The sequence below is a fragment of the Colletotrichum phormii genome, assembly GCF_030913505.1.
Source record: "Colletotrichum phormii strain CBS 102054 chromosome Unknown BDP81scaffold_20, whole genome shotgun sequence".
NCBI lineage: Eukaryota > Fungi > Ascomycota > Sordariomycetes > Glomerellales > Glomerellaceae > Colletotrichum > Colletotrichum phormii.
In genome coordinates, this window is record NW_026851462.1 from 813,869 (window position 1) to 841,833 (window position 27,965).

The 27,965-nt window shown below is 51.0% G+C and overlaps 10 protein-coding genes across 10 annotated transcripts; 7 read left to right on the forward strand and 3 right to left on the reverse strand.

Annotated features, from left to right (window-relative positions):
- Nucleotides 1–764: 764 nt before the first annotated feature.
- On the forward strand, nucleotides 765–3,673 carry BDP81DRAFT_499292 (oxoglutarate dehydrogenase; the record flags this gene model as incomplete). Its single annotated transcript, XM_060595481.1, has 6 exons — nucleotides 765–1,274; nucleotides 1,325–2,643; nucleotides 2,692–3,095; nucleotides 3,155–3,324; nucleotides 3,368–3,418; nucleotides 3,479–3,673. 6 exons carry the CDS (start codon nucleotides 765–767, stop codon nucleotides 3,671–3,673), a joined length of 2,649 nt encoding a protein of 882 aa, XP_060441534.1.
- A 104-nt stretch (nucleotides 3,674–3,777) lies between these two features.
- On the reverse strand, nucleotides 3,778–5,988 carry BDP81DRAFT_327791 (ATPase; the record flags this gene model as incomplete). The annotated part of the gene is made up of 2 exons (XM_060585161.1): nucleotides 3,778–4,619; nucleotides 4,671–5,988. The coding sequence occupies 2 exons, from the start codon at nucleotides 5,986–5,988 to the stop codon at nucleotides 3,778–3,780; spliced, it is 2,160 nt and encodes a 719-aa protein (XP_060441535.1).
- Nucleotides 5,989–10,949: 4,961 nt separating this feature from the next.
- BDP81DRAFT_464031 (uncharacterized protein) lies at nucleotides 10,950–12,226 on the forward strand (the record flags this gene model as incomplete). The annotated part of the gene is made up of 2 exons (XM_060594105.1): nucleotides 10,950–11,721; nucleotides 11,784–12,226. 2 exons carry the CDS (start codon nucleotides 10,950–10,952, stop codon nucleotides 12,224–12,226), a joined length of 1,215 nt encoding a protein of 404 aa, XP_060441536.1.
- Nucleotides 12,227–12,709: 483 nt separating this feature from the next.
- Nucleotides 12,710–14,335, reverse strand: BDP81DRAFT_327866 (aldehyde dehydrogenase domain-containing protein; the record flags this gene model as incomplete). Its single annotated transcript, XM_060585168.1, has 4 exons — nucleotides 12,710–13,123; nucleotides 13,147–13,332; nucleotides 13,389–13,990; nucleotides 14,050–14,335. The coding sequence occupies 4 exons, from the start codon at nucleotides 14,333–14,335 to the stop codon at nucleotides 12,710–12,712; spliced, it is 1,488 nt and encodes a 495-aa protein (XP_060441537.1).
- A 747-nt stretch (nucleotides 14,336–15,082) lies between these two features.
- Nucleotides 15,083–17,049, reverse strand: BDP81DRAFT_499320 (uncharacterized protein; the record flags this gene model as incomplete). The annotated part of the gene is made up of 5 exons (XM_060595482.1): nucleotides 15,083–15,563; nucleotides 15,645–15,853; nucleotides 15,921–16,348; nucleotides 16,428–16,898; nucleotides 16,960–17,049. 5 exons carry the CDS (start codon nucleotides 17,047–17,049, stop codon nucleotides 15,289–15,291), a joined length of 1,473 nt encoding a protein of 490 aa, XP_060441538.1. The 3' UTR covers nucleotides 15,083–15,288.
- Nucleotides 17,050–19,431: 2,382 nt separating this feature from the next.
- Nucleotides 19,432–20,062, forward strand: BDP81DRAFT_273695 (Lactonase, 7-bladed beta-propeller-domain-containing protein; the record flags this gene model as incomplete). Its single annotated transcript, XM_060582951.1, has 2 exons — nucleotides 19,432–19,788; nucleotides 19,847–20,062. Coding segments are annotated over 2 exons (573 nt in total), but the record flags the coding sequence as incomplete, so codon positions are not given.
- An 857-nt stretch (nucleotides 20,063–20,919) lies between these two features.
- BDP81DRAFT_499322 (methyltransferase domain-containing protein) lies at nucleotides 20,920–22,630 on the forward strand (the record flags this gene model as incomplete). Its single annotated transcript, XM_060595483.1, has 8 exons — nucleotides 20,920–21,061; nucleotides 21,118–21,141; nucleotides 21,228–21,321; nucleotides 21,403–21,444; nucleotides 21,494–21,648; nucleotides 21,705–21,742; nucleotides 21,805–21,942; nucleotides 22,207–22,630. Exons 1-8 carry the CDS (start codon nucleotides 20,933–20,935, stop codon nucleotides 22,628–22,630), a joined length of 1,044 nt encoding a protein of 347 aa, XP_060441540.1. The 5' UTR covers nucleotides 20,920–20,932.
- A 262-nt stretch (nucleotides 22,631–22,892) lies between these two features.
- Nucleotides 22,893–23,465, forward strand: BDP81DRAFT_327756 (uncharacterized protein; the record flags this gene model as incomplete). The annotated part of the gene is made up of 1 exon (XM_060585158.1): nucleotides 22,893–23,465. A coding segment is annotated over one exon (573 nt), but the record flags the coding sequence as incomplete, so codon positions are not given.
- Nucleotides 23,466–23,980: 515 nt separating this feature from the next.
- On the forward strand, nucleotides 23,981–25,870 carry BDP81DRAFT_436016 (methyltransferase domain-containing protein). Its single transcript, XM_060591094.1, has 9 exons — nucleotides 23,981–24,244; nucleotides 24,308–24,343; nucleotides 24,406–24,499; nucleotides 24,558–24,599; nucleotides 24,658–24,812; nucleotides 24,878–24,915; nucleotides 24,983–25,120; nucleotides 25,186–25,605; nucleotides 25,681–25,870. Exons 1-9 carry the CDS (start codon nucleotides 24,185–24,187, stop codon nucleotides 25,715–25,717), a joined length of 1,020 nt encoding a protein of 339 aa, XP_060441542.1. The 5' UTR covers nucleotides 23,981–24,184; the 3' UTR covers nucleotides 25,718–25,870.
- Nucleotides 25,871–26,339: 469 nt separating this feature from the next.
- Nucleotides 26,340–27,087, forward strand: BDP81DRAFT_499332 (uncharacterized protein). The gene has a single exon (XM_060595484.1). The coding sequence runs from the start codon at nucleotides 26,691–26,693 to the stop codon at nucleotides 27,075–27,077; it is 387 nt and encodes a 128-aa protein (XP_060441543.1). The 5' UTR covers nucleotides 26,340–26,690; the 3' UTR covers nucleotides 27,078–27,087.
- The last annotated feature ends 878 nt before the right edge of the window (nucleotides 27,088–27,965 follow it).

Below are 27,965 nucleotides of genomic sequence, written 5' to 3' on the forward strand. Positions count from 1 at the left end.
TTTCAACCACCCTTCCTTCCGCTGACGACAATACACGCACTTTCGTGCGAGGAGAGTCGCGTCGGCATGGTCTCTAGATTGATTTCAAATGTACTCAGTGCGATGTAAGACGCCGACAGTCTGCCAGAGTAGCCTACTCGGTTGAACTTCAGGTTGACCGACGGCATGGACAACGGTGTGCCTTTAACGTGGGGTTCGTTACTCAGGCGCTTCCCGCGTGTAAGTCGCGTTCAACTTGCGGCCATGTTGACTTTACATCTAAACTTCGGGGTTCGTCAGTCATCGAAAAGACGAGCATTGAGAACGAAGACAATGCCAAACTGACCTTCGTACCTCGCCATTTCTGTCACACATCCAGCTTCAAGATTCCACTAAGCTAGAACCTATCACCAAGCGCCAGTTGAGCCACTAAAAATATGCTTCGATCAGCTTGCTCTCTCTGCAGAGCCCATTCACAACGAAACCTCTCCCGCACGAGGGCTACATCCTTTGCTTCTCTAAGTTTCCGCGGCATCACGCACCGCGTCAATGGAAATGAAGGGTCGAGTAGTCGTCGAGCGTTCACCTCCACCAGATCATGTAGACTTACGCCCTCAAATGGGAGATCCTACCCTGCAACAGCAGAAGCAGAGAACCCAAGAGTTCTACCGGTAAGGCCACGACCGACAGTTGCTCTGTTGTCTCTCCACCGCTAACGATCTGCGGCCATGCAGAGTCCCATAGACTCCTTTCTCCAAGGTGGAACAGCGAACTAAGCCGACGAAATGTATCTCGCTTGGAAGACGGACCCTCAAAACGTTCATATATCATGGCATACGTATTTCAGCAACATGGAAGATCCCTCTGTACATTCGACGCAAGCCTTTCAGCCACCACCCGGCCTGCTCTCACCCCGGCACACACCAGCCATCAAACCCCACCCCAGTACCGACGCGAGTGAATTCATTGATCGTCTCAAGACCCAGAATATCGTTCGAGCGTTCCAGCAATACGGCCATTCAGCCGCAAAGATCAACCCCCTCGGAGGCGTCAGCAACACGACGATCAAGCCTCACGATGATATCCCAAGCACAACAAACCTGAGCAAGTACGGCTACACCGCCGCAGACTTGGATCGTGAGATTGTCCTAGATCCAGAGATTCTTCTCCATCTCGCACAAAGCCATAAGACGATGAAACTTCGCGACATCATCGCCACTTGCGAGGAGGTCTACTGCGGCTCCATCGGCGTTGAATACCACCACATCTCTGACCCGACCAACGCCAATGGATCCGTGAGCGCACTGAAATCTACCTTACCTCGCCCCCCTCTCCCGAAGAAAAGAAGCAGATCCTCCACAACTTGATCTGGGCAACAACCCTCGAACATTTCCTCGCCGCAAAGTTCCCCAACGAAAAGCGTTTCGGCCTCGATGGCGCAGAAGGCCTGGCGCCTGGACTAGCCGCACTCATCGACCGGTGCGCAGAGGCTCACGGCGTACAAGACGTCGTTATCGGAAGCTGCCACCGCGGGAGGATGAACCTTATAAGCACAATCTACGGGAAAGATTACGAGACGCTATTCCGCCAATTTGCGGGCACGGAGGAGTTTGATCCGGCGAATGGGCAGACTGGGGATGTCAAGTATCACTTTGGCATGGAGGGTGAGAGGGCGACAGTTGGTGGGAAGACGGTTGGTATCTCCATGTTGCCGAATCCTTCCCACTTGGAGGCTGTTGATCCCGTTGCGCAGGGCAAAGCCAAGGCGGTGCAACATTTGAAGAACGATGTTGATCAGTCCAAGGTGGTTTGCTTGGCTCTCCATGGGGACGCCGCCTTTTCTGGCCAGGGGACTGTGTATGACACGCTCAGTCTTTCGGCTCTAAAGGGATACGAAGTCGGCGGTACCATTCGGTTCATTGTGAATAATCAGATTGGCTTCACGACTGATTCTCCAGACTCCAGGTCTACGCCATACTGCACCGACTTGGCCAAGTATATCGAGGCGCCGGTATTCCACGTCAACGGCGATGATTCGGAGGCCGTTGTGTTCGTCAGTAAGCTGGCTGCAGATTGGAGGGCAGAGTTCCGTTCGGACATCGTCATCGATGTCAACTGCTACCGGCGATTCGGACATAACGAGATTGATCAGGCCAGTTTCACTCAGCCTGAGATGTACAAGAGGATCGCCGAGCAGAAGCCGCTGATGGATCTTCACATCGACAAGCTGATCGACGAGGGCGGGATGTCCGTCGAGGTGGCGGAGCAGCAAAAGACTTGGGTCTGGGAGCAACTAGCAGAGAAACCTGCAAGAAGCAAGCAGCCAGCCAACCGATCTATGAAGACTGCCTCTTCGGATCTGTTTTCATCCGCTAGCCCTTCTACGTCAACGAATACAGTTGACGAGGCCACACTCTCGACCATCGCCACCGCAACCACCAGCGTCCCAGAAGACTTCAAACTCCACCGTAACCTCCAACGCATCCTCGCCGCAAAGAAACAAGCCTTTGACGACGGCAAAGTCGACTGGTCCACAGCCGAAGCCCTCGCCTTCGGATCCGCCATCGCGGACGGCAAGTCCGTCCGCATCAGCGGTCAGGACGTCGAGCGAGGCACCTTTTCCCAGCGTCACTCTGTCCTACACGACCAGCTCACCCACACCAAGTACACGCCGCTGAATAACCTAGGTGCTTCCGGCGCAGGGACATAAAGCGCAATCAACTCGCCGCTCAGCGAGTTTGGCGTCCTGGGGTTCGATTACGGGTACTCCCTGGCTGCGCGGGACTCGTTGGTCGTGTGGGAGGCGCAGTTTGGCGATTTTGCGAATAACGCGCAGGTTATCATTGATCAGTTTATTACTTCGGGTGAGGCCGAGTGGATGCTTCGGTCTGGGCTTGTCATGTCTTTGCCGCATGGGTATGATGGTCAGGTACCGGAGCATTCGTCTGCTAGGCTGGGCAGGTTTTTGGAGTTGGGTAGCGAGGATGGGCGGAGTTGGCCTGAAGATATGGAGAGGGCGAAGAGGGAGGGGAATGTTAGAATTGTGTGTATGACAACCCCGGCGAATCTGTTCCATGCGTTGAGGAGGAGGCAGGTTTACTCATCTGAGAAGAAACGTGAGTTACATCAATCAGTTGTTGGATGTTCACTCTGAGATGCCTGCTAACACTTTCAGCTCTTGTCATATTCTTCTCAAAATCGCCTCTCCGTCACCCCATTGCCAGATCTCCCATCCCAGACCTGACGGGAACATCTTCCTTTCAACCCGTAATCGAGGACCCGGAGCACAGAAATAGTCTACTCCCCCGCGGAGAGATCAAGCACGTAATCCTCTGCAGCGGTCAAGTTTACAGCACTCCACAACTATCGCAACGCAAGGGGCATCAAGGACGTTGCCATCACGCGCATCGAGGAACTACACCCCTTTCCCTGGGCCGAGGTCAGGGAGAACTTGTAGTCTTGCCCAAACGCGCAAACGATTGTGTGGTGTCAAGAAGAGCCGTATAATGGGGGTGCGTGGCAGTACATGCGCGATAGGCTTGAGACTGTTGTTGGAAACTCGAACGTCCTTGAGGGCAAGAAGATTGTTTATGCTGGGCGGGGAACGGGGGCTGCCGCTGCGACTGGCTCGAAGAAGGTCCATCAAGATGAGGAGGCGAAGTTGATTGAAGATGCTTTCGACACTCGGATCTAGAGAAGGGCTAGCAGATGATACCAGTGTTGCATTATGACCTCGGCCGCTCAAGCTGTTTCTGTAACCCACAAAAAAATACCGACAATTCTCTCCATCCAACCGGATTAACTGTACAGATCATCATCCTCGCCCGAGTCCTTTTGCTTCGAAGCATGGGGACTCGTCACCCGAATGCCATTCTCTAGCCTAGTCAGGCTCATCTCATAGTTCTTGTGATCGCACCACTTGGACACCATCTTGACAGCCGTCTTGATCTCACGACCATTGAGCTGCCAATGCCCAAGCTCCTTGATATCATCGTCCGAGAGCAACGTCCTCGCGTCCTCCGCTCCATCTGTTGAGGTGCCTTGCTGAGGTAACCTTCCGAGGAACTTCCGCCAGATGAGCTCCCTCGCATCCGGGCTTAGCGCCTTGAACAGCAAGTGCAAGCTTACTCTGCTTCTGAACGCCGTATCGATGGTGTTGTACAAGTTCGTCGTCAAGAAGATGATACCCCGGAAGTACTCCAGCTCGCGCAGGAAAATCGATACGAGCTCATTGCGCGCAATGTCGTTGGGATTCCGCTCCGCCATGAACACATCCGCCTCATCGAGGAGGATCACGGCATTCCACTCGGTGGCCATCTCGAATACCCGCTTGATCTTCTCGCCCAGCGTCGAGGGGTTGATTCCGAGGTCCTCGGCCTGTAGATAGAACAATGGGCGCTGGGTCCTGTCGGCGACCGCTTCGGCTGTGAGTGTCTTGCCGGTTCCTGGTGGACCGCTAAGGAGGATGATGAGACCTTGGCCCTTGCCGACGATGACGTCTTCCATTGCGCTCTTATTCGCGTGGCCGTGATTCTCGACGAAGGAGAGAACGAGGTCCTTTTGCTGCTCGTCGTAGACTAAGTGGTCGTATGCTTGAGCGTTCCAGACGATGGGCTCGATATCCTCGACGTAGAAGCCGACTGAAGATGTCAATCATGTAAATAGTAAGTGGTTGGAGGTGAGCAACTTACGCCAAAGCTTGTTCTTCAAGGCGAACCCCTCAATCAATGGAGACATGAAGACGAGGTCATCCGGACGCGCGAGCATCTCTTCCTTGTTCCTCAACTGCCCCTTTTCGCCAAGATGTCTCTCGTTTTTGGCTACTGGCTTCTTCAATTCCGTTTCAGATTCCGGCTCGCCGTGATCATCGTAGACAATGCGCTTCCTAGTCACACGATTCCGTCGCGTCTCGGCGTCATCGTTTTCCCTCTTGCCCTGGGTCCGTTCGTACTTGTTAAATCCGACAACGTCAATGAGGATTCTGCCCTCTACATTGTGCTTGCTCTTCGGGCCCATCGCGATGCCGTTGTATGTGCAATACGTCAGCCTCTGAAGATCCAAGACCTTCTTGCCCCTTGTCAGGGTCCTCTGTAGTAGTTCTTCCTTGTTCAGGTGGAACTGCAGAGGGTAGTGAGTGAGCTCAAGTATGGGCCGATTCCCCGCGAACTTGGGGATCTGAAGCTCCTGCTCGGACCACACAAAGCTCTCCCCGTTGAAGGTCATGATCTTGCACTTGATGTTGAGGAAGACGCCCTGGTCCATCCTCTCGTACGCCGTGTCTTCTACTTTGCACAACAGCTCCGTGTTCCGAGCACTGCTGTAGACGACCGAGTCTCGTGGGAAGTAGGTCCAGGCCATCTTGAAGTTGATAAGACCGCTGGCCTGCAGCTTGCGCTTCTTCTCGCGCGTCTCGCCGAGCATGTCGTCCAGGGTTCGTACCAGGAGCTGCAAGTACCCCTTGAGCGAGCTGTCATCTGTAGTCTTGTACAGCTCGAGGATCTCATCGTAGCAGAAGAAGAGTGGTCGAAACGGGGCCTCAAAGATAGCCGTGTCGCTAGGGTCGAGATGTACGTCTTCCTTCTTGAAGATGGGCTCCAGAGCAGCGACGAGGGTCGGGTTCTGGATGGAGATTTGGTGATAGGTCAAGGAGTATCGACCTGCCATGACAGGCTTCTCGACGTCCTTGATCTTGTAGACTTTGATAGCGGGCCGGTCTTGGCTCTCGGCGGCCTTTTTGCTCATCTGCTTGGGCGGAAAGTCGACCCAATCATAGATGCCATTGCAACTGTTCTTGCCCTCGTAGTACGTCTTAACGGTGGCATCAACGCCGAAAGTCGGGTTCTTGGGTGAGTGCTGCTTCTTTGGGTCATCGTCGGAGAGACTCCCCTCGATATCCGAAATGGGGCGGCCGACTTCTTCTTTGTGGGAGAGGAGCTTGCAACGCAATTGCCACGCCTTTTCCGAGAGATTCTCCTTGTCAAACACGTCGCGAATGTCGCTCAGATGCATCTTGACGATTCGCTTGCGCTGTGATAGGAAGTTGTGGAATATCCAAGGTTGAAAATCTGGACTGAGTTGAGTGTGAAGATGGTGAGATGATAGACGGGATGAATCAAGTAAATCAGTGCCTTTTCAATTGGCAGCCTTATTGCTTTGATGCTGAAGCCTGAAGCCTGACAGCTGATGCTACATAAGCTGCATCAGGCTCGACAATGGTGCAGATAGAACTCGAGGCATACTGGCTCGCGGCCTATGAGATTGGCCTCGGCGCTGTCCTAGTGGCTGACCCAAGCTATCTGCAAAGCCAAGGTACTGTGCGTTTATGCTGACCTTGGGGATCTAGGACTACTCAGCCCCAAATGCCGGTGAGTCAAAAACGGCCAGAGAGCGCCGTTGCAGCCATGGTGGCGTACATATCCAGGACAGATGGATAGATCATAGCTCGAGAGCTTGGGTGAAAAATGAAGCCCGATTGTTGAATCTGAGAACTATTCTGGACCGAAGCTGCCAGAACTCAATCGTACAGTACTAGATTTCTCTAAGTTCATCTGGATTCCCCAGGTTGATGGCATCCAGAGACGTTTGAAAGATGGTTCAGCATGGGCCGTCAACCGTATTGAGAAGGAACTTTGATCGAGCCTAAAAGCACGTCACTGCCGACAGGTGAGCACGGGCCAGATGCACATATGCAAGGGTGGGTCTGCCAGTCTCGCTGAACTTTTCTCAGCCACTCACAGCCGCCCTGAGGCCAAAGCCCCTGCTAGCGCCCGGGGCTCGGTTCCACCCCCACGGTTGCCTCCCATCAGGCACACCTCAACTTCTTAAATGCAATGGAAGGAACGCTCGTTCATCTGTCTGCCTTGACGTTTGCCAAACCGTGATGGGCTTATGATAGCTTTTATGAGTATAGGAAGGTATCTAGGGTTATTGTCTACTCTCTCACTAGTAGACCATTGAAATTGAGGCTGACTGGTGGATTGTGGAAAGTGGGAGACTCTTTATAGGGGAGTACCCTAAATCACGTCTGAGTTCGATTAACCCACATCTAGCTAATTACCCCGGTACGTACCGTGACAGGTATCTACACATTCGCTCGGATCTTTTGGAATGCTGACAGGCAAACAGTAAAGTGACGTTAATGTCTTCCGTTAAAAAGGAAGTGGTCAGTGAATACCGATACACCAGTCTTCTTATAGTGACATTGCATCATGAGTTACTCACTCAACTTTCCTTGTGGCCCTGTTGCGATCCAAGTGTCTGGTTGATTGCCTTCCCGTTTGTGCTTGCTTTCATCTTTGTTTGGGCTACTTACCCACCACTTTGGAAAGGACCGAGTCCCCGGAACACATGACAACTCAATCGACTCCCAATGATGCAATGTTTGTTGCCTGAAGGTGACAGGTCCTGGTCTCATAGCTTTGCTGCATCTTGGCAGACATCTTGGTTCAGGTAGACGGGTAGGAGGCCACGTCCTGGATATGTGCATGTCATTTTGAAATGTCAGAAACAAAGAACTTTGGTAACCCATTGAGATTGAACTGTTGACAAAAGCCTTTTTGAATTAAGTGTCATTTCGAGAAACACGAACCAATCTGCCCTTGGCATACCCGACGCCATCGTTCTCACTCCAACTTCGGATGCGTGCTGAGATTTTGAACAAAGGGGCTGATTTACCGACTCAGGTAACACTGATGGGTTAAGCGAGGAGATCCTCGATACGCACACAGGTGGGCAATGACTGAAGCCTAGCCAACATAGAGTGACATGTGCCCATGACCCTACAGATCCCCCGCATGTCTTCAGTCTACAGGCCCAGATATGATCCATTTCAGTCTCGACCCTACAGGGTCCCCAGTAAGAGCGGCTGGGCTGCAGCTCGCGACGTCTTTCATGCAGGGAGAGTATGCGGGCTTGCGATACATGGCCAACTTCGTATGGTTTCAAATACTATCAATTCACTTGAGCCCCAGAAGCTGTAGTGAGAAACATTTGATAGCTTAGGTTGTTTTCGAAACAACATAATAAGGAGTTTAGGAGAGATGAAAGGTGATAGATAGGCACCTTGCTGATGAGACTTGTCCCAGGTCTCAGTGCCACACAAGACGTCATCACAAAGCTCAATAGCAGCACAAAGATGCACTGGCTCGGGGCGCTTGCAAACAGATATCCGTGGTCCTCGCCATCCTGCGAGTTACCGTCGCTTGCTGGCGTAACACGATGCAGGTAAACGTCGTTTCTTCAAGCTGTTAACAGTGATTGTCCAGGCACATTAACGTCTGAGAGTGAATCAGTGTGTCATTCGGATGCACCATATTATTGAATGGATTAAGTACCTACCTTAATGAAAGTCGCACCGGTCACCGGTGACCACATTTGAGTAAGACCAGCAGTCTACCTTACATGTAGCCACGTGGCTTGTAACCATCAAGACAAGGTCGAGGTGAGATTGGAAATCGATCCAAAAAGTAGGATAGTGGGATTTGATATGAGAGCCACAAGGATTCTGCTGTGCTCGGTGCCGTGTTGAGGTCACGCTATCCAGCACGGATACTTCACGATGAACTCTGTTCTAGGTTCATATAGCTTCTGCTGCCAGCTGAACAAGCCAACTATTAGTCTATTACCGTTACCAATGACAGATTTCTCCGTCTCGACTAAGAACATCCGTTTCTCGAGTCGTTTGTATACACCTTCACCTTATTGATCAAACGCAGACCACAAACGTCTTAGGAATGTCATACTCTCGATGTCTTTTGCGTGAGTCTGAAGTCGTACTCGGCATCGTGTCACAGCGAACCTTGAAGCGTACATGCGCATTTGTCCTCGAGTGCTACTCAGTGTTTATTGTATCATCCTCGAACAACCTCCGTGTCATCCGGCATTGTCTGCAGCGGTCGACATCATCAAGGAGGGCGCATCACTAGCCGCTCTTCTTGAACCCATCCTAAATGCATGTCGTGAGTAAGGAATGTACGACTCGACTCAACACCCAACCCCCTTCTCCAAATCCGTCGGTCCGAGGGTCTCGGTGGGTTACAACACAGGCAATGTAAGGGAACACTGAGAGTATGACCAGACGAACCTGGCGCGGCGGCGCGCGTCAAAACAAAGAGGGAACAGAAGCTGTTGTGATCCACCATGGAGAAGCATCTACCGAATCTCCCAGTGACTCCGTGCCAAGTTGCCCTGCGAAAAGATGGAGAGAAGAGATGTGTAAGTGGACATCTTCCCCGTAGCCCCCTTTTCCGTCCCTTGCTCTCCAACAGTATCTCCACATCGGGACCTCCTAGTGCACCATACACAGCCTTAATCATGTGGAAACGAAAAGTGTCGTTCACATTTGTGGGGACGCAAGAGGTCAGTCATGCTGACCGGGCACAACGAACAGGGAACACTGATGCTGCCTTGATTCCGAACCGGTTCACCGAGATTATCAAAGTCAAAAAAGAAGGAAGAAGAGAAACTTGGCTTCAATGCCAGCACGTAGGGAAGGTCACATCCCAGGTTCAGCAACTCTCACCGGAATATCACGCTACTTTCAAGAAATCGGGTCCTCCGCCCGAATGGCGCTAAAAGCCAAGCTTGCGGTCAAAATTCCTTAGTGTCGCGTGCCTTGGAGACCGGTTGGAGACGGACGGCGCTTGCGCAGGGGAGCTCGGAGTTGGATTGGGACAGATGGGGGTGCCCTGCCGGCCAGAGTAGGAAATGATACGATTCCCGTTGTGGTGTGTAGGACCCTGAAGGCGGGGTTGCGGGGGTCAACCCGTTCCCAGATATTCCAACTTTCGGGCTGACGAGATTTCAATATAGAAACTCGCCCAGGGTAGCCCAGACTCAGGAATCAAAGTCATTTTGCGAGTGGGCATCCGAGTCGGCGCAAAGAAAAATCTTGTAATTCTATTGTTGACGATTCATGGGCTGGGAAACCCCAGGGCTCAACTTGAACTCACGACTGGAGGAGGGTGCGAGACATATCAAAAAGGTCAGAACGGTTAGGGTTTGCCGGGAAACGGGCAATGACGACAACCACGTTTTGCAATCCGGCAGAGCAGAGGTCTAAAAGGGTCTCACATCGGCTCATGCTGCCAAACCTCGCACACCAGCCTTGCCCTCTTCGTCGCAAGAGTTGTTGCAATAACACCAGGGCTCCCGAGTCAGGATAGCCGCCCGGGGTTTCATCGCCAGGCCTCTTTTGTTTGCAGTGTGGTACGGGAGCACCAGAGAGCGTAGCAAGGGACGCGCAGGACCAAAGGTCCACAACACCCACATAGCCGCCCTGGCGTAACGCGAACCAAAGGGGCCACCATCCTGGCCGAGCAAGGGTCCGAACGCCGTTTTTCTGCCCTGCTTTCCAACATCTTGCTTGTTCCGACCTCCGTTCCACCGTGTTCCTTGTTTGCATCTCACAAAGAACCCGGATTTTCTTGAAAGCGACAATATTACGATTTTCCAAGGTTCCCAGGGTCGCACCCGCGCTGGAGCACCGCCGTTTGTGAGAGGGCGAGCTTTGCTTTCCTCCCTTTCCATCACATGTATTTTCGCCCAAATTATTGTCATTTGTGTACATGCCTTGACACTCAACGGGTTCATGCCTCTCTGGCCCGGTCGCCGTCGGGCAGCAAACGGTCATTGGGACCAACAGGTATAACGCATTGTTTAAGATACCTTTCGTCCCAAAACTTTTGCCGTCCATCCCCATCTCTCGCCTAAAGTTAGAAAAAAGAGGGGACCGATTCCCGAACAAAGACTAGTCATGTCATCGGAGCATCAACGTTGTGATCTGCGGTCCCCTTTATGCCTCTGCCGAAGCGACGACATCCCGGTCCGTTCGTCGAGTGTGTGATACCCTAGATCTCGCGCGCCGTCAAACAATGATAAACTGAGCGCGATCCCGTCGCTCTCTCGTTCTCACGGGTCTGTCGTGAGCAGAATTTTGGACGAAACCTCAGATGAGCTAATAGCTATTCGCAATGTGTTCAACAGCTCCCGCCAACAGCCTCTTCGGGGGTGCGTCCTTTTCCATACCTTATCATACTCTCGATGGAGCTGTCATCGCCAGCAAGATGGCCTCCTCCACCATGGTCGTCACGGAATCGGTGACAGAGATCACAGAAGTGACAGAACCAACAGAGGAACTGGCTCAGTTGATATCACCACCGACCATTTATCTTGATGACAATGGCGACCTGGGACTCTCCGTTGGCGGCGACGTCGAAGACCACCCACAAGATTTCGTCGTTTGCTCAAGAGCACTCGGTCGAAGCTCGCCAGTCCTGAAGGCCATGCTATTTGGCCGCTTCCTGGAGTCTCGCCCGCTAGAGGGTGCCGGAGAGTGGTCCGTCGACCTGCCCGAAGACTCGCCAGAAGCGATGGAAATCGTATTAAACATCGTCCACGGCCACTTCAACCTCGTACCCGAGAAGCTGCCATTGATGCGTCTCTACAACGTTCTCACCATCACGGAAAAGTACGACATGACCGTCATCGTTCGCCCATGGGCTCGCTCGTGGATGCAGGGTGTCAAGCACCAGACTGACAATGCGCATTTGCTCTGCGTCGCTTGGGAGCTGGGAGACACCGAGGTCTTTGAGACGATGTACAAGAAGATCACCTATGAGTCAATGATTGACCTTCAAGGAAGGGTCGTATTTGGACACTTGGCGCGCATTTGGAAGCCTGGGCCAGAGGGATACAACTTTCCCCTCGAAAAGATTGTCTACCTTCGGCCCCCAGAAGTTTTTGGTAAGTTCGGTTTTCCAAACAACTCAGTCATGCAGCAAGATCGCTAACAAGATTTCCAACAGAAACTATCGCCAAGCACCGCCAGGCACTTGTCTCAGCCTACTTGGACCACTTCGTTCTCCTCTACCGATGTCTCAAGGACGGATGCAGATACATGAAAGGATACTACCACAGCTCACCAGACGCCGAGGAGTGCAATAGCATGCTTCTCGGGTCACTAGTGAGGTGTCTCGCGAAGGGAAAGGTCGACATTACCTTGCCGAATCCCTGCGAATCTTACAGAGGAAATGTGGAATCGTTGGAGAAGGCCATTGGCGCCGTCAAGCTCTTGACGGTGCACAAGCCATCTCCCGCAAACCAATGTTTGAAGCGGATAGAAGAGGAGTTGGCCAAGGGCGCATTGGCCGCCGGCGTAACAAAATCGGAGTTGGTCATCGTTCAACCGGAGCATCGGGGATACCTGGAAAAGCAAGCTAGCAAGACTGGAGTTGTCATGGCTGGATAGAAAGGTCGGCGGCATCATCGGTGTGGGAATTGAATTATGGGATAGGAAATCTTGTTTCTGGGGTGCTTGGGGGGATGCATGGTTTGGGAATGGTCACGTCTGGAGTTTTGGGCAAAGTTACGGGAGACTGTATGAAATTCTTCAGGGAGATTAGATTTTTTACCCCATCTCTTTAATCACTCGCAAAGAGTCTAATTCAAACTTTCAACCATATCAAATCAGGAAAATACGCGTGGCAATAGCACGGGGTAAGCTGACTCTAGCTTCGTCTGTGCATGGGGAGATCAGCGAGGGGTGGAACTGTGTGTTCACGGACGTCATCATGCTGTATCAAACGGCGCAAAGATGGGATAAACACTTGAATCAGAACCTCGAACTTTTTGTTTTGTGCCAATATGCCAACCTACAGAAGATGTCATCAGAGTAAACGCCCAGCCAAAACCCCATATTTGCCCACAATCAGAAGCCAGCACGCATGACTCTTCAGTCGAAGCCAAGGTTACCAATCGTGACAGACTTGATGTTCTGGTACTCTGCTAGTCCATACTTGCTGCCCTCCCGACCAAGTCCACTCTCCTTCATACCACCAAACGGCGCCTCCGCGGCGCTGATGAGACCGGTGTTGACGCCCAGCATGCCGCACTCCAACCGCCTCGCTACACGCATGACTCGAGAAATATCCTTGCTGAAGAAGTAGCCCGCGAGGCCATACTCTGTGGCATTCGCCAGCTCGACGGCCTCTGCTTCCGTCTTGAAAGAGAAGATAGCCGCGAGGGGGCCAAAGGTCTCGTCGTGTGCGACCTCCATGTCGGTCGTGACCCCGCTGATCACCGTAGGCTCGTAGAAGTATCCCTTGAGCCCCTCCGGCGCCTTGCCGCCCGTGTGGAGGACGGCGCCCTTCTTCAGCGCGTCTTGTAGACGGCGCCCTTCTTCAGCGCGTCTTGTACATGGGCGTCAACCTTTTGTACGGCTGCGGCGTTGACGAGGGGGCCTTGTGTGATGCCCTCGTCGATTCCACGGCCAAGTTTGTACTGCTTTACGCGGGCGACGAGTTTCTCGATGAATTGGTCTTTGACTGCTTCGTGGACGAGCAATCTGTTTGCGCACTTGGAAGATTTGTTAGTAGGGTTACTCGGACGTTGTTACGATTGCAAGGACTTACCACGCATGTCTGACCGGAACATCTGAACTTGCAAATCAAGGCACCCTCAACCGCCTGGTCAATATCCGCATCGTCAAACACGATGAACGGGGCATTACCACCCAGCTCCATGCTCACGCGTTTCATCGTGTCCGCCGCAGCCTTGGTGAGCATCTTGCCGAGCCCAGTCGACCCAGTGAAACTAAGCTTCTTCACGATAGGGTTGTTGGCGAGCTCCATCGACGCCTCTCTGTCCTTGGTCGGTACCACGTGGATGATATCAGACGGGATGCCAGAAGCGAGTGCCAACTTGGCTAGGGCAAGAGCACTGAAGGGGGTCTCGCTTGGAGGCTTGATGATGACTGAACATCCCGCTGCAAAGGCTGGGGCGATCTTGCGTGTGATCATGGCTGCTGGGAAGTTCCAAGGGGTAACGATGCCGCAGACGCCCACGGGCTCCTTGAATGTGAAGACAGTGGTGTTTGCATAGGATGAAGGGATGGTATCGCCGTAAGACCTTGTCGCTTCCTCGGCGAACCAAGAGATGAAAGAAGCGGCGTAGACCACCTCGCCTCTGGCCTCGGCAAAGGTCTTGCCATTCTCCAAAGACAGAATCAAGGCCACTTCCAATGCGTCAGTACCAGTGTTTCCGCCGGATTGCCGCATGCTGCCAGATACTTACAGTCGTCAGCGTTGGCAATGACCAAGTCGGACCATTTTCTGAGCAGGGCGCCTCGCTCCTTTGCTGTCGTTGACTCGTGAAACTTGGCCGAACCCTTCTTGGCGCTCTCAATGGCGCCGATGAAGTCTTGCCGGCTCAAGTTGGCGCACTCCTGGAGGACTGTTGCGCTTGATGGCTCGTACACGAGAAAAGTCTTGTCATCCTGACCATTCTTCCACTCCCCGGCGACGAGACCGGAAGAGACCAGCAGGCTCTTGTCCTGGAGCTTGGCGAAGACGTCTGCCATTTTTTTCTTCTGTTTCGTGATCTGTGCTGGTTTCTGGCCTTTGGGTATCAGTCGAGAAAGACAAGAAAAGTGGGACAGCGACTTTACGACTTTTCTGAATAGGAGCTTGCTCTTTTATATTCATTCCGTCGTCAAACTGTTTTACCATAATTTGCGATGTTCTTACTTTCAACAAATCACCCCATTCTCGCAGCGGTCTCAGCCGAGCCTCGGAGCATTGCGGGGGATGCCAATCGACGGCGATCCGGCTGCCGGTCGTGCATCAAACCCACCGAGGCTCATGCAGGAGATATTGGCGCTAGTGAATGCCTCGGAACTACGGAGGACCATTTATATACAACCCCGCAGACGAAGCAGCTCCCCCTCAGCCGGCACTATATGTGTGCAGATAAGATTGATCAATCGAGAACCATCCTCGGCTCCATTCTGTTAGTCACGATTACTACGAGTGGCTTCTCTGTAAAGCGATGTGTGCGGGGAGGCGCGGGAATTCCCTCGCTCCCCGGCCGGCCCGGCCCCATCTGATGTGGGTCAACCGGCGCGGCGGGCTCCGATCACCTGAACCTACCGGCCCGGCCCCGATGGCATGACAAGACTAGTTCCGAATGATCACATCCGGGTAACAGCATTCTACATTGATCGTTCATTATTGTGTCATGCGGCGGTCTAGGCCTTTATTTGTGGGCAGCAGTCAATGTCGTAATTTGTCTCACGACAGCTCACTCTGGGCATCGGCTAATGATTCTCTTCCAGTCTGCTCAACACATATTCTCTAGTCGTACTTATGAATCAGAGAGGTTTACTCGAGCATGTATCAATCGAGTCACGTACATCTACATGTAACTAGGCTCGAGATCCGTCTATGTACACATGACACGCGTTCCTCAAAACCAGATTTTGTTGGAGCTTGTCATCCTACCCTGGCTGTGAAAAGGAGAGGTCTAGAATAAGATTCAGTTGAGCTTGAATGATCCTCTAACCAGGCCTTGGGAGGTGAAAACTCCTCTCGGGTCAATCGCCTTCTGGATTTCTCGGAGTCTGTTCTTGTTCTTCTTTCCATATCCCGAGAAAGGGTCTTGATTGTAGTTTGCATAGTTGATGTACAGCCATGGGTGCAACAAGTCCATCGACTCAGCTTCAGCCTTGGATCGGTTAATGACTCGGTCGGCATAGGCATACATCGCCGCATCATCACCCGAGTCAGACCATCCGAGAGTGAGAAGTGCAACTGTTTGGTGGCAGAGACAGTTAGCGAATGTTTCACATCTATGTAAGAGATATATGAAGGGTAGGACAGTGGTAAGCATACTCATCAATGGGCCATCAGACTCAACGCCGAGAGCATTCCCTCCCCTCACTTTCATGGCATCGATGGCGTTCTTGTGCAAGCCCTGAACGACCAGCGACGAGGAGATACCCGGAGTGGTCTTGACACCTGTAAATTCTTCCGTGTAGATGTTTATCAATTGCTTGTGCAGAACAAGAGAAGGGCGGAAGGTAATGGAAGCATAAACACGACTGTCATCCAGTTAGAAGATGTCTCAATCTGCCAACGAAGCTGTGGGTGGCCTGATACTAGGCTTACCGTAATCCATGGGGAGAGACGCTATCAAGACTGTGGTTGCTCATCCAGTCGACGCGAAGAATGCTCGTTTCATAAGGAATTTTGTTCAACTCGGCGAAGACAGGGGGCTCAACAACAGGTTCATAGTATGCTTGTGAAACACTCATGCTGAATCGATCACTGGCAGCGTCGTAGGAGTTGCGAGTCCAAAAAGACATGTACGTGTCAACGGCCAAACTGGTCGCCAGTTGATAGGACTGATCGACGAGCTGATCAGTGTAGTTGACGTTGTAGGTTCTCGAGCCACCCCACTTCTGACCTTGCGGTACGAGTCGCGAGCGGAAGTTGGTAATGAGACCGAAATTATTGCCGCCTCCACGCAGAGCAAAGTATAGGTCTGGATGAGCAGTCTCGGAGACGTTCACAATGGTGGCATTCGGCAGCACGAGCTGTTGCAAAGTAAGGTAAGCTCAGAGTTTGTGATTCGGTAGCAAAACATAGAGTCTGTCTTGGAATTGAAGCGCTTACCTGATATTCCCAGACATTATCCACGGCCAAGCCATATTGTGGTCCAAGGTCAGAAAGTCCACCACCGATAGTGAACCCCGGGAGTCCAACGTCGGCAGTTCTTCCGCCCACCATCGTAAGATTGTATTTCTCCAGTGCCAAGTAAGCGTTGCGAAGAACATGACCAGGCCCAAGATTCGCTTTCGTGCGGTCCTCTGAGATCTCAATGTGGTCCATGAGGTGCAAATCGATCGTAATACCACCGACAGAGTTGGAGGCGTCCAAGTTTGTCATGTGTCCGCCGCCCTTGATCGCGAAGCGGCACCAGTTATCAACGGTGATCTCGACGATCCTTGATACCTGGGAAGCAGTCGTCGGCTCTACCCGGCAGGCGGGAAGAACCTCCTGCTGCTTCATGTCCCATATCGCGAAGGAAGTGTCGTTGCTACCCAGATGGACGGCAGAGCCGAACTCCTCCATCAATTGGGAGCACTATCTTGTTGATCAGTACGGGGTAAACATGAGAAAGACCGCGCTCATTTGAGTATCTCACTGCTTGACTGCAGCCGGCAGTTATGGAAGACTCAGCCGCAAAACCCAAGCGTGTCTGGGCGAGGAGACCCAGAATGTATCCAATAGCCATGGTTATGATGTCCGGATGCAATGCCTCAATCTGAATAATGAATGAAAGAATGTGAGGAATGCTCGATTCACTTTGAAGGATATTTGCTGCATTTATCTCTGTCCAGATGAAAATACCAGGTTGATCCAATGTCTTCCAAACCTGAACGTATCAATGGTACTTGCTGCCCCGTATACTAGGGGTCGCCGCGTACTACCACTACGAGCTGCTACTTTAGGAAAGAAAATGAGCTTGGCTAAGATATGATCGTTCAAGCTAGGACCCATAACATGCTATATGCAAGTGACAAAATCAACTGTCGTCATGGGAAATCACCATGTACAATTTAGCGGACCCCGCGTGACCCACGGGCTTTTGAGTTGACACTAACAACATCCTTTTGGAGTGCCGATTTGCGGTCCGGCATCAACAACAACATGCTACGTCAGGACACGCACCTTGCCTAATTTCACCGTCAAACTTGCAGGAATGTGGCCGAAGTCACAGCCACGCGGCCCGCCAAGAAGCTTGGGACCTCATCTTTGACGTGACTGACTGCACGGATATGGCGATGCAAAAGACGACACTCCATATAGACCACCATGTCCAGATAAGGTCTACCTTGAAGTCCGGGACGAGAACAGGGGGCTGATGCGGATCAAGATTCTAGCGCCATACCCCATTGTGCGGCTCCTCCCGTAGATGTCTTTTGGCAAACAGACGTGTCCAGCGAAGAGTGTGGGAAATCTCTGCCTTCGCACGGCATTACATCTGCCTCACCAGGAGGAGCTTGCGCGTACATGTATGCACAAGTACACTCAACTGTGAATTCAGCCATGATGTGAATAGATGCGGCAAACGCTACGATTGGAGAGAAGGAGATTGGGCTAGAAGAAAAACTGCAGTGCTCCGCGAATCTATTCAATGCAGTATTTCTCACCGAAAGATAATGCCATCAGAGTTCGAGAGTGTCAGCAGGCTGCATGATCCCCCTCCACCCGTACTGGCTCAGGTCCCTGATTCTCCAACTACGTCCTAGAGTGACGCTAAGACCCAGGCCGTCCCGATCACTTATGTTCTTGGTCGCCGAAAGGTTCCCTCATTCGTGCATCCAACGATATGACAAAATTTGGAAGTTGATAAGCCAGAAGCTCTTGAGTCCTCTGTTCATTAAGGCCGAAACCACCCTCCAAGAACTGGAAGAGGCGCCAGGCCGGCCGGCCGTTATTCGGTTCTACAACGTTTGTGGTGCCTGGACCAATCTAGGAAAGCTAAAATGATCGGGACCATTGTTTTAGTGGAACTAATATCTCATATGCAACATGCTGACGTGCCGGGGTTAGGACGCTTTATCGGGACCGTCTAGCAGGAGATAGGACGAATGGGCCGGGTCACGTTGGAAGTCTCAAGATTTTGACTCGAACACATAGGAGTAGTCCCAGTTTATGTGATAGAGGATCAGCTGAGGCAAATGAACCTAGCTCACTAATCACCACACGGCATAGTGCCGAGCTTTGGGGGCAACAAGAGCAAACTTGGGCAATCTATGGTATCAACATCAAATAATACTGTAGGGCCCAAATGCAAGACAAGCAGTCCGCACCGAATGCCAAGTGCGTAAGGTCCAGCATCACCAGAAGTTCGTTCCTCAAATTTCTGAGGACAAGCTGACGTATTGAGGCTTGGCCTATCCTGCCGAATCGATCATATCCACGCTTGGCACATCGTAACAAGACTTGATACTAACCATGACAACAGCAAGAACTGTGAGCCCGCACTACAAAAGCGCCCCGGAGGGCCCCGGAGGGCCTTAGAATCATAAACAATGACATCTCCACAAACCAGATCAGGTAAACGAGAACAATCTTGAGAGAATGATTGCGAAGTGTCTAATCTTTGTCCTCATCACGACAGTCTGCGCAAGCAGCATCAACCTCTTCTCGGGGGCCAATGATGGCGCCCTGACTTCTTTGAAGCCCTCCCACAAGGACGGTCGCTACAATTTGGAGCAGACTTACGTCACAGACTCTTGCAGTCCACAGGCAGTGTGGCTGGAGCTCGATAAGCCCAACAATGTTCTCTATTGCCTGAATAGACCGGGTTCGGTCAATACTTTCAGCGTGGCTCAAGATGGAAGATTCACACCGATTGTGAGCCAGAACACGAATATAGGCCCCGTCAGCAGTACATTCTATAACAGCGGTGAGAAAAAGGGAATGGCTGCTGCCCACCTATAGGTCATTGAGCTATCGTTTCTTTGACACTGGTGCTAACCTGTATCTCCAGGGCTGGAATTTGCGTTACTACATGGAACGCACCCTCCAATGGTCAATCCGCTTGCTCCAGACGTTTATCTACACGTCTCCTACAGGCCCTAAGCCCGCACAGAGTGTCCCACACCCTCATGATGCAATTTTGGACCCAACCGGGGAGTTCATTGTTGTGCTGGACCTTGGTTCCGACCTTCTTCGAATTTACTCTTTTGACAAAGACACCAGTCTCTTAACCGAGATAGATCACATATCGTGTCCTTCGGGGTCAGGTCCACATTATGGTGTGTTTTGGGCACCGACCGCGAATTTCACCCGAGGAGCCCTTCTGTTCCTCCATGTTCTAGCAGAACTCGACAGCACCATCACATCATTTCGCATCACGTATCCTTCATCGGAAAGAATCGCGTTTGAGCAGATCGGCATCGTCAACTCATACGGCTCCGCCCAAGCAGCTCCTTACGGAATTGCAGCGGAGATCGAAGTTTCTGTAATTGAATTGTCTCCTGCGCAGTATGATTTACTCGGCTAATCCATGGATTCAACAGCCGGACAACAGATTTATCATTGCCTCCAATCGCAATGATTCATCTTTTGAGATACCCAGCCTCAACTCAAACAATGAGACTAAAGAGCCTTCCGACTCTCTCGCCGTCTTCAAGCCGATGGCAGATGGCACCTTGTCTTTTGTGCAATTAGCGCTTGCGGGAGGGATATGGCCGAAATATTTCAAAATGAACAAGAAGGGGGATCTGGTCGCTGTGATCTATCGTTGTTCATATTGATGATGTAGGCGAGGTTGTCACTGCTGTTTAGGACGAGTAACAGGAATAGGGTCATCGAAAAATGCATGGAGCGGTGTAAAGTTTTGACTCTTACTGTGGACTGTTCTATGATCTAGAGTTTTCTTTCTTTGAAAACAAGAGACCATGCGTCAGTCGGACGCAAGTCCCAGTATACATACTTTAAGTACTATACGTATCGACTGCACTATGTGTATCATTTTGTAGCACCCTGTATCCAGAGACGAAGCATCGTTCAGTAAGAGAAGACGATTGTAAGAATTGGATGGTCGGTTACTTGTTGAATCCTTTGGGGCATTTGAGAATCCAAAACTTGAAAGAAAGCCTCTTTTCCAGAGTATGGAGGCTCATTTGATTTCTCTGTCTGCTGCTCGATATACTTTCCTCACCTTATCTTAGCCATGGGAACAGTGGCAGGAAACCGGCAGCATCTTGTTCCTCGAAGCGATCAAGATTACTTCGTTGTTGGTTCGGTTCATCGTGTTGGATGCGAGTTGGACGCGAGGTCGCTTCGCTCGGGTCCATAATTCTCCAACAACAATTGGTTACTAGCACCTGTTGCTGCATGGAGCAATACTCCCCTGTTGTTTGTCGAGTCCTATTCGTCCTTCCTGAAGGAGGATTATCCTCATGCAGAAACGAGGCCCGTTTGTGAAGACACGGCCGCATGGCAGGGGATTCAATGGCCCACGGTTTTGATAGTTACACTCACGTGCACTAGAACCTCAACGGCATCCGGTCATCCAACCGTGTTCATCACCCCGAAAAGTCATCCAGAGCCACCGCAAGAAAACCTACGACCAAGCTCTTTATCCTCAAAACAGGGACAACATGTATTCTCGTCCAGCTTCCTGTCGCACGATGGGTGTCGACTCTGCCATCGACGTAGACGCAGCAGTCCAACCCACGCCGCCCAACGATGTGCCCGATCGTGAGGTTATCATTGAGGCTGAGCATCAGGTACGCATATGGAGTCGCTGTTGGCTGGACAAGAGAAAACGCTAATGGCTCACCAGAATGGGGCGGAAGTGGAAGAATCGGTAAGACCTGGATACTTAATTAGATGTATAAATCGAGAGCTAGGAGTTGCCTAGCCGTAGAGAACTCGACACTGACGTTCAATTAGGGGAGCGTAGCATCGTCAAGTATGAGCGCGACTAGCTCAATCTTTGGATTTCGTATCGAGAATGGAAGAACCTATCATAAGTACAAAGATGGCAGTAAGTCTTTGAACCCTTCAAATCGTCGCTTTAAATACTTTCAACTCCCTTCCCTCAAGACTTACTGACGTTTCAGGGTAGAATACAACTTGCCCAACGACGAAAGAGAGACAGAACGACTGGGTTGGTGCCCAAACAGGATGCATATTGATCAATCTAATGAGAAAACCAGATTTGCAGCACACTTTGTTTCGCCTCACATTTGATGATAGACTCGGCACAGCGCCACCAAACGATCCGGGAAGTAAAGTTGGCCGAGTTCTCGATGTAGGTACAGGGAGTGGGATATGGGCTATCGACTACGGCGAAGAACACCCGAAATCTGAGGTCAGTCATTCTATGAGTCTGCAAGGTGAACAAGGACATTGACTCATGTGTCGAAGGTTCGGGGTATCGATCTCTCAGCTGCACAGCCAACTTTGTAAGCGATTTGATTGATTGGAAGACTCGACGAGAGAGCATAGGAGAATGCTGATTGTTCAGTACGCCACGGAATGTCAAATTCCTAATTGACGACCTCGAAGAGCCGTGGACCTACTCTCGACCTTTCGACTACATACACAGCCGGATGATGAATTCCTCAATTAGAGACTGGCGCGAGTACATACAGAACTGTTATGAGTGAGTACCTGTGGGACTGTGGATACCTGAGGCAGTGGCTGGTGCCCCAGGCACCAGCTGCCTGATCCACCTCCTGGTTGATCCAGCCCACCGCAGCCACCTTCACCACAACATCACCAACCAACCGTCAATACCAGTCGTATTGCCTCATTGCTTGCCTCGTTGGTCCAGATGTGCAGTGTGTACTGCCCACAGTACCTGAGACGACGAACACTCGCCAGCATGGATCTTCAAGTTTCTTGACTAATCCTCATGGTTGCACAGTAACTTGAATCCGGATGGATATCTGGAGTTGAATGAAATCGACATTGCTCCACTGTCTGATGATGGTACCTTGAAAGCAGAGCACTCCATCTGCCGAACAGTAGGGATGCTGAAAGAAGCCTCGGAGCTATTGGGGCGCCCGTATCAAGATGTCAAGACATTGAAGGCGGTCGTTACGGAAATGGGGTTTACTGCTGTGACGATGCAACACTTCAAATGGCCTACCAACTCTTGGCCGAGGGAAGCATGGCATAAAGAGCTCGGAGTTTGGAATAATGAAAATCTCACACAAGGATGGGAGGCAATTTGTATGGCGCCGCTGACGAGGGCTCTGCGTTGGACCAAGAATGAGGTTTTGGTGTTGATGGCCGAGAACCGCAGGGATTTCTGTGGCCGAAATATCCACGCGTACTTTTCCATGTGAGTTATCCATTCCCCTCCGCTGCCTGTCAGCTATTCTTTGCAAATAGCTTCATATTAGCTAACATATAATTTCTAGATGGTCAATTCATGGGCGGAAGCCAGTGTACGTAGATGTTGCTCGTGAGGACAGCAACGAGGAGAGTCACGAAGGAAATCACAAGGAAGAATACATGTATGATGAAAGGTGACACAGAGCGCAGACATAAATCAACATTAGAGAAGATCAATAGGGATGGCTCTAAGACATCATCAACCCTACACATGCGCCGGTTCAGAGCCAGGAGTACCTCTACTTCCCTCAACAAATTGACAGGCAAAACCTGAAAATGACAAGAATGATGGCATACAGATCCAAGAGATGCCACTCAGGTCCACCACCATGTCGCCTTAGACTAAGCAAGTCGTCATACTTAACGGTCAGAATCGCTGTAATGGGCTTGGGCGGCGGTCGCTGGCCAGACCGGGTTGAGTTCTCGGCCGAAGGCGAGTTCAACTGGTGTACCGTACCAGTCGAGAAACTCTCAAAGGAGCGCATTTGGACTTGGAGAATCTGGAAGATCGGTTTTCGTTGCGATGGAGGTAGCAAGATTGAGATCGTCTGTCGGTGCTGGGACAATGCTCTCCAAACTCAGCCGCCTGATGTACGCACCGCATGGAATAGGGGCTTGCAAGTGACCAGCTCCTGTCACAGAATCTTGGTTTACAGTATTGTAAACAATAGGCAAAACACCAAGGCACGCCTTCAAGAATTCGCAGACAAGGTAATCTCGTTCGCTCCAATCACTGTGCCCTTAGCCTTTTTGTCTCAGTCCAGGGACGAATACGAGGAGTTCTAGAAGAAGCACGATCTACGGGATGCTAGAGACTAGCTGGCTGCCTGGTTGTTTCCTTCGGCACCCTGTTGCAGTAGCTTTAATGCGCGTATAGGGACGCATACGGAGTTTCTATCAAATAGTTCAGGTCTTGATCTCGGATGGAATCGGGGTAAAACATACCCAAGTTAAAGTGGACACATAAACTGCTGGGGTGATCATCGCGTGTTGCCAGCCACATCGGTGCACGCTGTTTTTCACGGATCGGAAAACTCAAAGCAACCATTCTGTGGTTCACCTTGGGCATCGGATAATGCTAGGACGCAAAGAAAGCGACCGGAACTTCGGAAGACTGCCGCATGTGGTGTGGTTCGTTCACACCGCCATAGACGATGAACTATTGTTGTTCCCTGGGCCGCAGGCTAGCTGCCGCTTCTGGAAACTGCTCCCCGAGTACCAGGGCTATGTCGCAGATAGCTGGTTGGATCCGACTGGACAAACCAACATGCATATCTGCATAGTTGTCCCCAGCGAAGAAGAGGGGTAAATCGACGTGGGACCCCTCCCCAAGATATTTCTGGTCGACTTCGCGGTGTGAAGACTTCCCCTTACTCGCCATTGCACAGACAAAGATCGTAGCAGATGAACCTAGTGAACGAACGTTACATCCAGTCTGTTTAAGTCAGATTCTTCCATCGACACAGAACAGTTCCTATCATTCGCGCTTGGTGAAAGAGGACAAAATGAGCAACGAGAACAATAGCCCCATACCCCCACCCGCTGCCGCCATCGCGGCCGACGAGGTGAGATATCTTCAGAATCTATCGAGAAATGATGGTCTACTGAACCCCTGATGTGCACTATAGGTCACCGACATCGACGACAATTCCTCATTGAATGGTGTAAGTCGTAGGGAGATGCGCCAGGACGTGCCCGCAGGAGCAGGCTGACTAGGGCACTTCAGGGTAGCATTGCGCCGTCCACCTCGACAGTCGCGGCGTCAATTCTCGAGTCTAGACTTGAGAACGGGAGAACGTATCACAAGTACAAGGAAGGCAGTATGAGAAATTCGAATCTGTACTTATGTTCAGATTGTACAGTAACTGACTTTGGCAGAGTACTGGGCTCCCAATGATGAGAGAGAGCAAGACAGACTCGGTGCGTTCTCATTCCCCCTTTTGGTCACCATGCTTCTTTGGTTAACACGCGGGCTTAGACCTTGTGCACAACCTTTACCTCTTGACTTTTGATTACTATCTGGGAACTGCGCCGCCGACTCGAGAGGAATCGAAGGTCGGTCGCGTGCTCGACGTCGGCACGGGCACAGGCCTTTGGGCAATTGAATTCGGAGAGGAGCATGAGGAGGCGGAGGTTCGTAACGCTTGCTACCTTTTTGACACCGTAGAGGATACGCAATGTTGATGAATACTCTTCAGGTTACCGGTGTCGACTTGTCGGCTATCCAGCCAAACTTGTATGACTTATGGCTCCCAACACGATTTCCTTTTCTGACAGACGCGCTGACAAGACTAACGTACTAGTGTGCCTCCCAATGTTAAATTCGAGATCGATGATATCGAGGAACCATGGACTTTCAGTGATCCTTTCGACTACATCCACAGCAGAATGATGAAGGGCAGTATTCGCGACTGGAAAAAGTTTCTCCAAAGCAGTTTTGAGTTGGTCTCCTCACGTATGCCTGTGCTGTGGGTGTCTAGTTGCTAATCACTCGGTAATCATGTAGTAATCTCACTCCTGGTGGATATCTCGAGCTGAACGACATCGATTTCTTCCCCATTTCAGACGATGACACTATTCCCAAAGATAGTCATCTCATGAGGGCCTTCAATCTCTGCTTTGAGGCTCTCGAAAAGATGGGTTCACCTTTCGAAGAGTACAGCCGCTTCGAGACTATGCTCGCCGATGTTGGATTCGAAGATATACAGGTGCAGCGGTTCAAGTGGCCTACGAACCCATGGCCCAAGGACAAGAAACATAAGGACCTAGGCGAGTGGAACTTCGAGAACCTATCGCCCAACTTGGACGGGCTTCTTATGGCGCCGTTGACACGAGCTCTGGATATGAGCCAGCCAGAAGTCCATGTTCTTGCGATGGAGGCTCGTAAGGAACTCGCGGACAGAAACATCCACGCTTACTTCAATGTGTATGAAACTTTCAGATACCCCCCATCATTCTATCTTAGCCTACGTACGTTCTCTGACCCTTTCTTTCTGTCTAGGTGGTCGATTCATGGACGCAAACCATCGGCGGACTGAAATTGCGAGACATTTATGGGTTCGGTGTTGCAATATCCTTGAAATTGTTCAACGAAGGGGAGGGGTGATTTGTTAGTACTTTAGGTTAGCTCACCAAAGTCAAACATTGTTTGTAGCATTGAACGAACATTGAAAACATGAATATCGCTCAAGTCCCCTTTCTTCTTCTTATTGGCATCCTCATCAGGTTTAGACTGACGTCATTGTGGAAATCTGAGTTCTGCTCTTATGAGCTCTTGCGATATGGATGATCTACGGCACTTGAGTGCTGGGGGTCGCTAAATTTGGAGTGGTTCGGTCACTTACTAACTAGCATAATTAGCATTTATTGTTGATTCCATCCGATTGCTGAACAAGCTTAATATCAAGTGGAGCAGAGCGGCTCAAACTGGGGCGAACGCGAGATCATCTCGTATTCAATGGGGGGCTTATACACCGATATTAAGAAACACTATAAACCTCAAAAGGTTCTTGGCTCACGCCGGCTGCTCCGCGACGGATGTAGATCTCAAGGACTAGAACTGGCACATTCCCATATCACAAAAATGAGACCTGCATCTAGCTTCGTTGTATGTCGTCCGACTTGCTGCCTCTGCCGTTTAAGCGTTCGGAAATCCACAAGATGAGAGCTTCAAACAACTTGCTGTTGCAGTGGGCAACTCTGCTCACTACTACAGTAGTTGCCTCAAGCTCATACATCAATCGGAGAGCCGATGTGTCAGCCTGCAAACTGCCAGCGACGAACGGCGTGTTCTTCAGCTCTGGATTCGGCTACAAGTACGACTGCGCTCCTAGCAAGGGCACCGTCAATGCGATCCACATCTTCATCGACTTCCCGGACCAGACTGCCTCAGAGTCTTCTCCGCAAGACGTCTACGATATCCTGATACCCCAAGCCCAGCAATGGTTTAATACGTCCTCCTAAGGCCAGCTATCGCTCAACATCACCGCAGACACGAGCCGCTTCTACCGCATGCCAAAGAGGGCCGCCGACTACAATTCCGTCAGACCTTTATCGCAGCAAGCTCACTATGCCTACGTTCAAGACGCGCTGGAGCAGTGGCTTGCTGTCACCAACACGCCGATTCCCAAGGTTAACAGCACCGAGGGCCCTCTGACCGATATCTTCTACGTCATCCCGACCAGCAACGCCACGGGTATTGAGCTGTCTGTAGCGCTCACTGGTGGCGCGTATACCAAGAATGTCAACTACGTTGCGAGAAAAGCCGTCACAATGGGCATTGACACGTTCGATTGGTGGCGTTATAGGGCGGCGAATCACGAGACGGGCCATACCTTTTGCTTGCCGGATTTGTACCCAATCCCGACGGGCGACACGGGCATGTACGCCGGCAACTGAAGACTGCCCATGAGGAGTTCGGCCGGTGCGTTCGGACTGACGCCGGAGACAGAAACAAGTGGCTACGTGCTAGAGCATGATAATACCTGATAAATTTCGCGATAACTCATCTTTAATATTGTTTGATCGCCGACGGCCCAGAAGGAAATGTGCGTCTGATGGGGCGAGGAAAGTGAGGTACAGTACATCCCTCAGGACCATTATTGAACGTTAAGAAAATTGATGAGGGTCATTAAACAGACAAGCAAATTGAAATTTGTTTAGAACAGGCACCCAATCGTGTCATTTGTATAAAAACCAGAGTTGACCGCTGGAGTGCTAAGATGTCTTCCAACCCAGTCTCGACCAGGTTGATTGAAATCGGCACACCGGGCAGAGCTTCCACGACAGTTGTCGTATGGTCACAATGTGGGCATCGACATTTGTGATAGAGAACGGTTATCCATTGAAAGTAGAGAATAGGTACGAGGCTCGCTCTGAAATGATGATGATGATGATGTATTTAACGTCTGGTAACAAAAGGACGTGCCGGGCGCTATGCCGATATGGTCTATACAAATCTAAACTATATTATAGGTTACCGTCTTTACCTAACGTTCTTGTTTAATGACTCGGGCAAATTTCGGAAAAGAAATTGGTCTCCTCTATCTATTCGTATAGAAGAAAGACTTCCTTAGTAGAACCTAATAAGAAATTAATATTTGCTTTAGCTATACGTTGGCGGAGGTAGCACGGTATAGCCTTACGTCCATGCTTATAGAAGTAGAAATGGACTAGTGTCTTAGGTTTCCCATAGCTATAGTTAAGCAACGCATCTTAATAAGCGAATCTCTCGTAGTATATTATAAAGTCTCTATAATAGGATCTTGCTGCGTATAGCCTTTCTAG

Excerpts from the sequence above, each read along its gene's own strand:
- BDP81DRAFT_499332 (XM_060595484.1), top strand. The coding sequence starts at position 26,691 with ATGCCAAAGAGGGCCGCCGACTACAATTCCGTCAGACCTTTATCGCAG.
- BDP81DRAFT_436016 (XM_060591094.1), top strand. The coding sequence starts at position 24,185 with ATGAGCAACGAGAACAATAGCCCCATACCCCCACCCGCTGCCGCCATC. Across the intron at positions 25,121-25,185 it reads TTTCTCCAAAGCAGTTTTGA|TAATCTCACTCCTGGTGGAT; the intron begins GTTGGTCTCCTC and ends GTAATCATGTAG. Across the intron at positions 25,606-25,680 it reads ATCCACGCTTACTTCAATGT|GTGGTCGATTCATGGACGCA; the intron begins GTATGAAACTTT and ends CTTTCTGTCTAG.